The 12870-nt window shown below is 47.6% G+C and overlaps 1 protein-coding gene across 1 annotated transcript; it reads left to right on the top strand.

Moving 5' to 3' along the window:
* Positions 1–7473: 7473 nt before the first annotated feature.
* LOC125940646 (uncharacterized) lies at positions 7474–10255 on the top strand (the record flags this gene model as incomplete). The annotated part of the gene is made up of 1 exon (XM_049657075.1): positions 7474–10255. A coding segment is annotated over exon 1 (2646 nt), but the record flags the coding sequence as incomplete, so codon positions are not given.
* Between the last annotated feature and the right edge of the window lie 2615 nt (positions 10256–12870).

The raw sequence follows: 12870 nt of genomic DNA, 5'->3' as shown, positions 1-12870 counted from the left end.
CTTTTTTCTGAAAGAATTGTGACGAAATAAAGTGACGAAAACTCCGTAAAAGAAGTGGAAAGCGGCCGTCGTATCATTGAGTTATCGACGCTAGGGCTTTCATGTCGCCTAGTTCTATCATCAGGAATCCCCAGTAATCTGTCATGTCAGGCTAAGGACAAATGCACAAGGCAGTTGTTAACGCAAGAATACGTGGGCTGAAGCTGTAACGCGTTTCATGCGCATCAGCTTGCCACATTACTGAAGTGACACGAAGTACAAGGTGAAATCAGTAAAGTGGTAAATAAATTTTTATTATGTCCTGGCTATTTTGATAAAAATAAGCATAAAACATTTTACATGGTGGAAAAAATGAATAAAATATTGCATAACTACCTGGTGCATCACAGTGTATACTATAGGAAAACAATACCAAACAGGCATACATAAAATGCAAACACATCAAGACAAACATATTTTTGGCTGCGCAAAAACAAAAAAAATTGCACCAATGCCCAAAATTAAAGGCATGCTGATAATGTCACTTCTTAAGGCGCACGGTTCAGTAACTACGAATAATGGCTTTTAAATATTGTAAAGATCGTGAGTCCCCAATAGACGAATTTGTATGAACTCTGATTTGTATAGAGCTTTACACGACGGCATGCAACAGCAACTTGATCTCCGAAAACAGTAATATTCGCGATCCAGCCTAAGTTAAATTACGCCGAGATAGGATACCTATGGCTGCACAAGAACTGCTGTTGCTCCAGGCACATATCGTGTTCTTACACACACGATATGTGACTGGCAATACTCTTTATTTGCCAGTTAGGTCAGTTATTTTCTTGTTTTGATGCGAAACAGTTGCGTGCCACGCTTATAAACAGTCAACTTGTGAGACGCAGCTACGACGTCCGCCAGGTCTGTGAGCTGTATCATTTTATATAAATAAGTAGTAAATAATTCCTCTCGACATGCGGAATCTCATATGCAAGCGCACCGGAAATATATACGAACAGCAAGCATTTCTTACGAACTCCCTTTTTTATGCAGATGTGCGGAGAACACTAGAAAAATGGTTGGAATGCTGCCCTGTCGCAGCCTTGTCGTTTGACCAGAACTGTCAAAACAACCCTCTTCAAAGTGCACCGAGCAAAGAACATCCGAATCTTTAGGCGCCCAGCCATCTATCTCTGCGAACAGCGGGCTGCCATGCGTCACGCAGCGCTTTCTCTTTCGGGAACCTGTCGCACAAACATGCAGAAAAAAGCTTGTTTCAGCCTATATTAGCCAATTAAAAGTAGATTTCATGTACAACAGCGCTCCTCGACGGAGATAGTGCACAGCAATGGTCGAGCGATTGAAGGCTTCTTCGCGCTACATATACACGTGAAACGTTACTCCTGACTTTGGCTTCGCACGATTCGTGTGACGCAGGCGTTCACCATCCCGTTCAGCAGAGCTTCGAAGTTCCCTTACGAACGCAGGACTACCGCTCAGCAGACCGTAACTAAGCACTATAAATGCCGCAACTGCCGAACTACTGCAAGGGCCCAAGCGGCGCAGCTGCGCTTTCTGCCCGGAGCAATATGGCGGTCGCCGGCGTCAGCCGCGGCGCGGCATCTCCACTCCAGAAGTTTTTTTTATAACCTCCTTGCGGGCGCCTCACTGCAAAGCATGCGCCACCCATAGCCGCTCGTCCCACTCAACCGTATTCTAGTCAAGGAGGTTATAAAAATGCTTCTGGAGTGGAGATCCCCTATGCGCGCCCATGCGACCGGCTGAAGCCTGGGAAACCGGTTGGCGGCCATCTTGCTCCAGGCAAGAGCGAGCGCTACTTGCGCGCTGGTAGCGTAACCAGTGCGCTTTCGAGGTGGCGTTTTATGATGAAAGCGAGAGAATTACTATGATTTATTTAGCGCAGATGTTTTTCAATGCAACATCCTTTTATGCATACCTCATGGTGGGGTGTCTGTCTCAAGGCCGTTTCAAAATCGTGTTGTTGACACGAAATGATCTCTTAGGATAAGAGGCGATAGTGCGCGCAAAACCACTATTAAGTATATAATAATAATTAGGCATGTGAACTGAAGTAAGAATGAATATGTAGAGGCGAATGAAGTGTATTAAGACTGCAATAATGTTGAATTAGGAGTAAATAATAGTGGATTAAAGGGGTTTAGCTGGGTGATAGGAGTAAGAACACGCGGTGCCGGGTTAGTTGATGATGATGAGAAAGCCACATTTAACAGTCTAAAAGTGATTACGCAATTGAACTGAGGCGATAATGAGTGCACAGAGAAGGGAATTAGGCGAACTTAGAGTGATATTTTGCTGAAAAACTTGTGACGAAAGAAAGCGACGAAGCCTCCGTAAAAGAAGTGGAAAGCGGCCGTCGTATCATTGAGTTAGCGACGCTAGGGTTTCATGTCGCCTAGTTGTGTCATTAGGAATTCCCAGTAATCTTTGTCATGTCAGGCTAAGAAGGACAAATGCACAAGGCAGTTGTTAATGCAAGAATACGTGGGCTGAAGCTGTAACGCCTTTTATGCGCATCAGCTTGGCACATTACCGAAGTGACATGAAGTACAAGGTGAAATCAGTAAAGTGGTAAATAAATCTTTATTATGTCCTGGCTATTTTGATAAAAATAAGCATAAAACAACACGGTGGAAAAAATGAATAAAATATTGCATAACTACCTGGTGCATCACAGTGTATACTATAGGAAAACAATACCAAACAGGCATACATAAAATTCAAACGCATCAAAACAAACATACTTTTGGCTGCATGCGCAAAAACAAAAAATTGCACCAATGCCCACAATTAAAGGCACGCTGTTCAGTAACTGCGAATAATGGCTATTAAATTTTGTAAAGATCGTGAGTCGAATAGACGAATTTGTATGAACTCGGATTTGCATATGACTTTACACAACGGCATGCAACAGCAACTTGATCTCAAAAAACAGTAATATTCGCGATCCAACCTAAGGTAAATTACGCCGAGATAGGATACCTATGGCTCCACAAGAACTGTTGTTGCTCCAGGCACATGTCGTGTTGTTACACACACAACATGTGACTGGCAATACTTTTTATTTACCAGTTACGTCAGTTATTTCTTGCTTGGACGCGAAACAGTTGCGTGCCAATATTTATGCACGCTTATAAACAGTCAACTTGTTAGACGCAGCTATGACGTCCACCAGGTCTGAGAGCTGTATCATTTTATATAAATAAGTAGTAAATAATTCCTCTCGACAAGCCGAATCTCATATGTAAGCGCACCGAAAATATATACGAACAGCAAGCATTTGTTACGAACTCGCTTTTTATGCAGATGTGCGGGGAGCGCTGGAAAAATGGTTGGAATGTTGCCTTGTCGCAGCCTTGTCGTTTGACCAGACCTGTCAAAACAACCCTCTTCAAAGTGCACCGAGAAAACATCCGAATCTTTAGGCGCCCAGCCATCTCTGCGAACAGTGGGCTGCAATGCGTCACGCAGCGTTTTCTCTTTCGGGAACCTGTCGCACAAACATACGCAGAAAAAAGCTTGTTTCAGCCTATATTTGCCAGTTAAAAGGTAGATTTCAGGTACAACAGCGCTCCTCGACGGAGATAGTGCACAGCAATAGACGAGCGATTGAAGGCTTTCTCGCGCTACTTACACGTGAAACGTTACTCCTGACTTTTGCTTCGCACGATTCGTGCAGCCGAAGGCGACGCAGGCGTTCACCATCCCGTTCAGCAGAGCTTGGATGTTCTCTTACAAACGCAGAACTACCGCTCAGCAGAACGTAAGTAAGCACTCAGAGTGCATAAATGCCGCAACTGCCGAAGTACCGCAAGGGCCGAAGCGGCGCAGCTGCGTTTTCTGCCCGGAGCAATATGGCGGTCGCCGGCGTCAGCCGCGGCGCGGCATCTCCACTCCAGAAGTTTTTTTATAACCTCCTTGATTCTAGTACACACTCTTAGCACGGTAACGTTTATTTTAACCTATAATTGCAAGTAACGTATAACATAAAGGTTACTCGGTGACTAAAAAAACTTGATCTTTGTGTTTTCGTGAATTTCCGTCGCGGCTAGAGGTTACATGTGCCGAAGCGTATATTTCAAAGGTAACTGCAACGCCAAATGTCTTGTAACCTTTAGATTGTAACTTCTAAAGGAGTTGCCATTCGTGGCTTAGGGGACCTACTGTATGGATTGGAACTTTACTTATTATTGTGTCGTATTGCTATCCTGATGTGGTGTTTTTAGCCGGGACTAACCTATACGATATGTTGTGCGCCCAAGGGAATGAGGCTGGTTGGACTAGATTAATATTTTATTGATACCAGTAGGGTTCTTCGGTTTCGCAATGTAAAAAAAAATTAAATCTTGCACCAGCGTATGCTCAAGAGAGACAGCAGCAATTCATTCGTCACTGATCTCTACTGCATATGTGCCATTATAATATAAAAGGAAGCCGCAGAAACAGTGAATATACACCGGAGAATATTGTGGCAAACGATGTTGTGGCATGAATTATCACTACGCGTTTCAATGTGATGGAAAGCCCCCCGCCGCTACCGGTACAGACATTTTAGGCTGTGGTATAAAACACAGACTTGTGGGCCTGCACAAAACCTAAAAGCAGATGCATTATGGTGATTGAATATATATTTGTACCCAATATTCTTTTTTTCCCTTGTGTATCAATGCACCTTATATTCGCGTTTGTTTTATGTTCTCCTGAAACGCGACACCCACTAACAGCGGGCGCACACTGAAGGCCGCACGTGGGCGCACGCTAGAATAGTGTAAAAGCTCGACGACCGACAGAATCAAAGCGTCGAGCAGGCCGAATAACTAATCTGCAGGGCGAGAAAGATGCTTCGTAATCAGACTTACTTGTACACTGCAACTGAATGCTTTGCTACCGCGCTTTCTTTTTCTTCTTTTCTTTCTTTTTTTTGTATTTTGATGTATAAGAGGGAGTGGTTCCTAAATTACAGCAAATGTTGGGTTCATTAGAGAACGCCAGACACGCACCAATTTTGCCCGCTCACTAACACGCGAGAAAGACGCCCCTACATACACATGACGAGCACACCCTCCGTCGGCCGAAGTGAACGGACGTGCCGGCGGCGTGCTCCGCAACCACCGAAACGCCGCGACCTTCACCAGCCGCCCTTGCCCGGGCCTTTTTCGCCGGGAGTTGTATGGGAAGCGGCCTTCTCACCGTTTCCCACGGATCGTCGTCTTCGGCCACTTCAAGTTTTGAAGCGGTGACCGCCTCGCTAGCCCTACCCTACCACTGCTGCGTGCCGGCATGGCTGACGAGACGCCGACGTCAGATCCCACTTCCACTCCAACCCCTATCGAGTTGGATGAGCCTGAAGGAGAATGGACAACGCCCGGAAATGTCCGAAAGCCTCGACTTGCTGCCCGCCCAAATTTTGACCTCCATGCGGTTTGTGTCCACCTGCCAGCGTTACCTTCCGCCACCTCCGCCCAGCTGCTGGACATTCTCCCAGCTTTCATACGAGCAGCAAAGCTCCCGGCGCATACTTGTGCCGACGTTTCAGTCCATCTACGCAATCGCAACCGCCTCGCCATACTCAAGACCCACCACATCGAACTCGCCAGCCGCCTTCTCAGCGTTGAGAGCATCGTGCTCGCTGGCCGCATATATGCCGTAGCTCCATACCTCGCAGCTCCAACCAACTCGTGCCGCGGGGTTATCCACGGAATTGCCCCTAACGCTACCCAAGAAGAACTTCTGCGTGATTTAGACAGCTATCAAGCCGACATCCTACTGGCCCGCCGCATGGGAAATACGAACTCCGCCCTGATCACTTTCGCCGGCATGCACGTTCCATTTTCCGTGTACTACCAACGACTCGAATTCCGCTGCCGTCCCCATAAGCCCCGGGCCCATAATTGCACTATCTGCCTGCAATATGAACATCGCACGTGTGCCTGCCCCGGAAACCAGCGCCTGTGCCCCACTTGTTCCACACCCATCAGCCAGCCTGATGAACCACATTCCTGCTCACCATGGTGTCTTCATTGTCAAGGCCATCACACTCCCTTTGCAGAAATATGCCCAGTTCGGATGCAACGGGATGAAGCCTGCGCCAACGCGGCCAAGAAGCAGCGCCTCCTACACAGACAGCAGTGGAAGAGTCTGAACACGTCACAACCCCCAGTAAAACCCTCCAGTCCCTCATCTATACCCAAGGTGCGCGCCTCGTCAAGCCTACTGCCTACACATGCCCAGTGGGGGGGCCAGCACCCGCGTCTGACCCAGGTGTCACCAACCCCTGTGATTCAACCAGCACCGAGTGCACAACCGAAGCCTGCGGAATACCACACGCCTGCTCCGGTGAAGCAAGATTCACCCCTGCAGAAACCTGTACACCAGGTAAGGTCGCCGACGACTCCCGCACCCGCACCCACAACCTCCCCCTCTCCCTGCCGCGTTGAACAGCTGGAGCTGGGGCTGACGGAGCTTACCTCTCGCGTAACCGCACTGACATCCCTCGTTGAGATGCAACAAAAACTTATCGAGGCACAAGACCAACGTACTTCCAACCTCGAGACGCTCATTTCAAACCTCACACAGTCCCTTGACAATCTGAACTCCACCATAAACAAAGCATTTAATGACGCCCCAGGCCCTATGGAAGACAAGAACCACCCCTTCAAGCGCACCCACCCCATACCCGCTGCGTCAGTAGGCCAAGCCCCCAAAATTAAGCCCGCCACCCTTCTCGCTCCACCCAACCCTTCCAATAACAAGCATCATGGCGATCACAATAATTCAGTGGAACTGCCGTAGCCTCTCCACAAACCGCACCCCCTTACAGCAATGGCACCTTACGCAAACCACACTACCTCACTTTATCCTACTACAAGAAACAAGGCATACCAAAAACATCCCAGGCTACCGAGCTCTGCACGCCGACCCCGCCGCGCCGCTGTCTTCCATTTATATTCGCCGGGATATCGCTTATGAAGTGGAAGAAGTTCCATCCACGTTACTTCCATATGTAACAGCCATTTCGTATTACCCAGACCCCCCGAACCCACCTCTCACACTTGTGAACGTCTATAATCCCCCAAATTCTACCACAATTCTCTCTCCTCTCTTTCATTTTCTTCGATCCTTTCCAAAACACCGTGACATTATTCTTGGCGGAGACTTCAATGCCCCAAATACCATCTGGGGTTACCCAAACACTCTGCGCCCTGGCCGCCTTCTTCACACACACACTATGCAGCACTCATATACACTCATCAATACACCAGACACACCCACACGAGACGGAAACGCAAAACAACGTCATACAACGCCTGACCTCACCTTTCACCATGGCCACAATCCTCCAGAGACTTGGCAAGTCCTTCCGGACACCATCCTATCCGACCATCACATAATTGAAATTAAACTGACACTCACTCTCAAACCCAAAAAACGCATCACCCAGACCAACTGGCACCTCTTTCGTCGCCTGCGAGTCCAGGAGTCAACTCCCAACTATGATGTGTGGGTGGACTCGCTACGGCGAACGCGGTCGCAGACCACCACCACTACAGAAGCTAACCCCCCGTCGGACCACGCTGACCCACACCTCATGCGTCTCTGGAGACGCCGTAAACGCCTCCTTAGTCGCATCCGCACCCAACCTAACAACATCCAGCTTAGACATACATTAGACATACTCAACACTGACATACTAACTCACTGCTCCATCCTTGAGACAACAAATTGGAATCGCATATGCGATTCTATCAACTCTTCCCTCCACACTAAATCAGCCTGGTTGATCCTCCGGTCCCTCCTTGGCCCTCAACCTGCTCCTCTCCCCACAATCCAAAAGCATCTCTCCGAGCATGGTGCTACTTCCCTCCTTCAACAGGTCACGGATATATACATCCCTCCTCCACTTCCTTCCCTGTACCCTGAGTACACAGGGCCTTCCAATAGCGGTTTGGACAGCCCCTTCACTCTGCCGGACCTAGAACGAGCTTTGGCTCAAAACAAAACTGGTACCACTCCGGGTGCGGACCACATCACTTACTCTCTGTTGAAGAACATGCCTGATTCGGATAAAGAATTTCTTTTAAACAAAATAAGTGAACACTGGGCCAACGGCACTCTTCCCGATGAATGGACCTCTTCCATCATTACTCTAATACCAAAGCCCGGCAAGCCCGCCACACTCTCCAACCTGCGACCCATTTCACTTACTTCCTGTGTCGGGAAAACCATGGAACGCATGGTACTCGCACGTCTTACGGATCTTCTCGACGATACTCACTTCCTTCCGCACAATCAGATTGGTTTCCGCCCCCACATGTCTACTCAAGACCTCTTTCTCCTTCTCCAGGAAACTTTCTTTCAACCTTCGAGGTGTCAAGTTCACGCACTTGTCACTGTGGACGTGCGCAAGGCCTTCGATACCTTACTTCATGACGCTATCCTCTCCCCCCTCGAAGACACCGGCTGTGGATCCCGACTCTACTGTTACGTTTCTTCTTTTCTCCGCTCTCGACAAGCTCAGTTCCGACTCGGGACCACGTTGTCCCCGCCCATCGCGCTCACCCGCGGAACACCTCAAGGTGCTGTGCTCTCTCCAACCCTCTTTAATCTCAGGCTAGCCCCTCTCGCAAAATCCTTGTCGGAGATTCCGCACCTACAGTCAATTCTCTATGTTGATGATATAACCCTTTGGTGTACTCACGGCTCACCGGGGGAGGTGGAATTCACATTACAATCCGGCCTCAACCTCATTTCCGAATTCCTTTCCCGCTCTGGTATGCAAGCAGCTCCAGAGAAATCTGAGCTGCTGCTCCTTTCCGCTACAAAGTACCAACGGTCTGTAAAGCCCCTCCTTAATCTCACTCTCGCCGGTACTCCCATCCCCCGCACGTCATCCTGCCGGGTTTTAGGCTTTCCCCTCCAAGACCACTCTTTCAGCCGCGCAATACAGTCCACGATCACCACCTGCCACCAAGTAACTCACTTAGTCCGACGAGTGGTCAGGCGGCGCGGCGGTCTCGACGAATGCAGAGCCAATCAACTTGTAACAGCTTTTGCCTTGAACAAAATCCTTTATTCCCTGCCATACTGCACACTTACGCAGACGCAAATGCATCGCATTCAATCGGCTTTAAACACTCTCTATAAAGCTGCCCTACATCGTCCGACACACGCATCCACAGCCAAACTATACGCAACAGGCTTATTTCTTCCCCTTGCAGAGCTCTTGTGCCCCCATAGGGATCGACAACTTGGCCGCCTATCCAGCTCTGCGCAGGGTCATTGGCTACTACAGCGGGCTGGCATCCGGCCCATTGACTTTCCTCTGTACACTCCTCAACGACCTCTTCCCAGCAATCTCCGCTGTGCCCCTATTCCCTCTAATATGACCCCACATCTTCATGAGGGACGACGACAAGCCCGCGCTCACTTCCACGACCCTTTTCCACCGGACACTGTCACATGCTACGTCGACGCAGCGTATTACCAAACTCATGGCTCCACTGCTTGTGTGACAATGCCGACCCCCCTTGGCATTCCCATCACTTCCACCGCTGGCCCCTTCTCACTTCCTACTTCTTCTCTATCCCTTGAATTGGCCGCGATCGTTCACGCAACGCACGAACTAACCCTTCTTCCTCCCTCTCCTCGGTATCGCATTTGCTCGGACTCCATGGCGGCAATCAGGGCTCTTCGCGACAACAGACTTCCCGATAATCTTCATGACGACCTTTCTGACGCTCTCTCCCTTCTCTCCCCTGCTTTGGTCACTGTGGTGTGGGTGCCAGGTCATGCGGGGATTATCGGCAATAAGCTCGCTCATGAGCTTGCCCGCGAGATTAATAGCCGGGCGCCGACGATCCCCTGGCCTTGCCCGCCCATAGCGGACGAGGCACACTTTTATAAGAAAACTCTGAAGCAGCACTACAAACACCTCCGGCATTCATTGCAGACGCTTCCGCCACCACACCCTCGTCTCTCCACTGCCCAAGTACGCACCCTCAGGGCCATCCAGCTCAACACCTTGATCACTCCAGCACGCCTATACCTTTATCGTTACCGCTCAGACCCCTCATGTCCCAACTGCCCCTCTACGTACGCAAATGTAGAGCACATCCTTTTCTCTTGCCCCGCAGCCCTACAATCCCCTCACTACCCTAACCCCCCACCTCCCCACTGCCGGGTGTGGTTGGCGTCGGCGGCCTTCGCCGACCAGCTGGCCATGGTCCTCCTGGCGGAGGAATATCTATAGGTCTTAGTCTGACCTCGAATAAAGTCTTTTCTCTCTCTCTTCACATGACAGCAGGCGACAGCCGCTCCAGTGAGGTCTCGTAGAGAGATGAACGTGCGCTCACGGTGGGAGGCCACAATGGCGGCCGGCCAAATGAGCAGGGAGAAAACACAAATACAAACGAAAAGCAACATCCTGAAACATTAAAATATTAGCATCTTGATATATATGGTCCTGTGATACTTTGACGGAACTGTAGTTTGATTATTATATTTAGTTGCGCTAGATGCGGGGCGTAATCAAACGCGCTTCAGCTTCAGCCACACACGAGCGCCGTCATATCTCCTCTGCATTGCGCAGTTCTCGCGATGCATGCTGGGAAGAGTATGGCCGGTGGTGTCGTTTTAAAACGGTCGTGTCACGCTTTGTTTCATCCCTTTACCCACGTTTTTACGCTCTCCGATTTGGTGGCGTGCGCTTACCAAGCGTATTGTGTGTCTGAGTCACTCGTGACGGGTGGTACAGTTACCAAAAGGACTCCTAAAGGCTCGCGCGCCGCTGAAAAGAAGCCGTGACGCCGGACGCGGAGCACGGACATGTTTGGCGTGCTGCGTGGCCGCTGCGACGAGACGCATTGCCGATGGCCAAAGGTAAAGGTTCTTCGCTTACCTGAGAGTGGTGAGCATCGTTTGTGTTGTGACTGCTGTAATGAATGCCGAAGACAGCAATAAATGTGACCTAGGTAAGCAATGCTTCCTGTTCAACTATCTATTTGCTGGTGTGTGTTTGTCGTATATTTCACCGTCAATTCTTGCTCATACTCGCACTGTTCAGTTTTATTTAAGTGAACTACTTGCTTGCTTCATAAACACTGTTGTTTTAATATTTTTTATCACTATCAGTCACCGTGTTGGTTATTTTTAAATCTCAAGTTTATGTTGCACTTTTGTGCGGACGCACATTGACCTCATGCACGGAACTGGTGTTTTGTGCTGATATTCATTTTGTAATCACTTGATATTGCATTTTGACTGTTAAACCGTCACATTATTGCAGTGTTGTTTTTTGTACTTGTACTGGAGGGGAGTACGAACTGACTTGAGAATTCATTTTCGTTCAGTTTTTTTAATCTTTAATTTTTATTCTGACCTACATTTCCTAGACAGAAGAGTATATTCGCCTTAGGCGTGTTTAATTATTTGTTCTGTGGTAGTTTTTCATCTGTTTGTGGTTTATTTATGTCTCTTTCATTAGATGTTAATAGCTGTTGTTTGCAGGGCGACGCTAACACATAACTATGAGATTGTAAGATTACTTTTCTGTCGTTGTAGGCTCCACTACACAGCAAGGAGATCTGAAAATTAGCAACTGACATACTAACAGCAAAGAGACATGATTGTGCTCGAAACAGGGATGAGATCGGCCTCCACGTGGAAGTCTAAAACTTATATGTATTTCTATTTGAACATATTGTACACGAACCTTCAACATTTCTCTTTTTTTTTGCCCTATTCCTCGTGATGCTGTAGAAATTTGTGATGCCAGGCAGCGCTGTACTCAGAGGTTTTTTCATTGCTGCTTCATGGCCGTGGAGAAGAAAACAGACCAAGGAAAAATGTAATTTTGCTTGTGAAGGGAGAACTTTGAGTTACCTTGTTTTGTATATGCAAATAAACATGACATTTTCACTAAATGTTTTGTGTCAGCTTTCCTTCTCACAGCTGCTACTCACATCATTTCCAGAATGTGGGTGCTGCCGTCTCATACCTGTATATATATATTTTCGATACAAGAAATGTTGCATGCAAAAATGCGTATTCATTCTGAATTGCGCCGCCTTTTCAGATGTGCTTTCCACTTGTACAAAATATAATTATTAGAAATCTCATTATCATGTGATGACGACATGATACTTTTTGCAAAAAACTTTTAACATGGTCCGCAGCAAAGAAAAATGTTGCGGGACGAACCTTTATACAATGCATTCACCAGTATACAAAACCAACATACTGTGTATTTCATAAATTATTTTGTGTTTTGCACATTTAACCCAAAATTACCAATTATGTGCCAGCTTATTTCAAAAGGTACAACTCTTGATGCATTGTGCATTCTATACTAATTCCTGCAAGCTGCCTTGTGTAAATGAGCTGCGCTGTAAAATAGCAAGGTGGCAAAGGTTTATACGCTGTTAACCAGTCTGTCCATGAATATTAAAAAAAAAAGATAATTTGAGACGAAATGTTGAGGCTAGCTTAGCAGGGCCATTGGAGGAATTATCAGGCATTGCCTGGGATATTATTTGGTGTAGCGAGGTTATGATTTCTGCTGAACAAGTTTTATAACCGCAACATAATTTCAATAATAATCATTAGTACGAATGGCGCCAATGTTTGACTGATTAGAATGTAAATAAACAATCGTGGTTAACGGCAGAGCTGGTCAATCAGCACTCCATATCCGGTTGCTGGAAGCATTCTGCCACAGAATAGTCTCAAAAACACATACTGTGAACATGCCATAAAATGCATTGCTGTTCCAGTTGAGATATTTACAGAATTTTGCAGCAAACATGCCATAAAATTCATTGCTGTTCCAACTGAGATATTTACAGAATTTTG

This window comes from Dermacentor silvarum, chromosome 10, assembly GCF_013339745.2.
Source record: "Dermacentor silvarum isolate Dsil-2018 chromosome 10, BIME_Dsil_1.4, whole genome shotgun sequence".
Taxonomy (NCBI): Eukaryota; Metazoa; Arthropoda; class Arachnida; order Ixodida; family Ixodidae; genus Dermacentor; species Dermacentor silvarum.
This window is presented reverse-complemented; position numbering and strand designations above follow the sequence as displayed.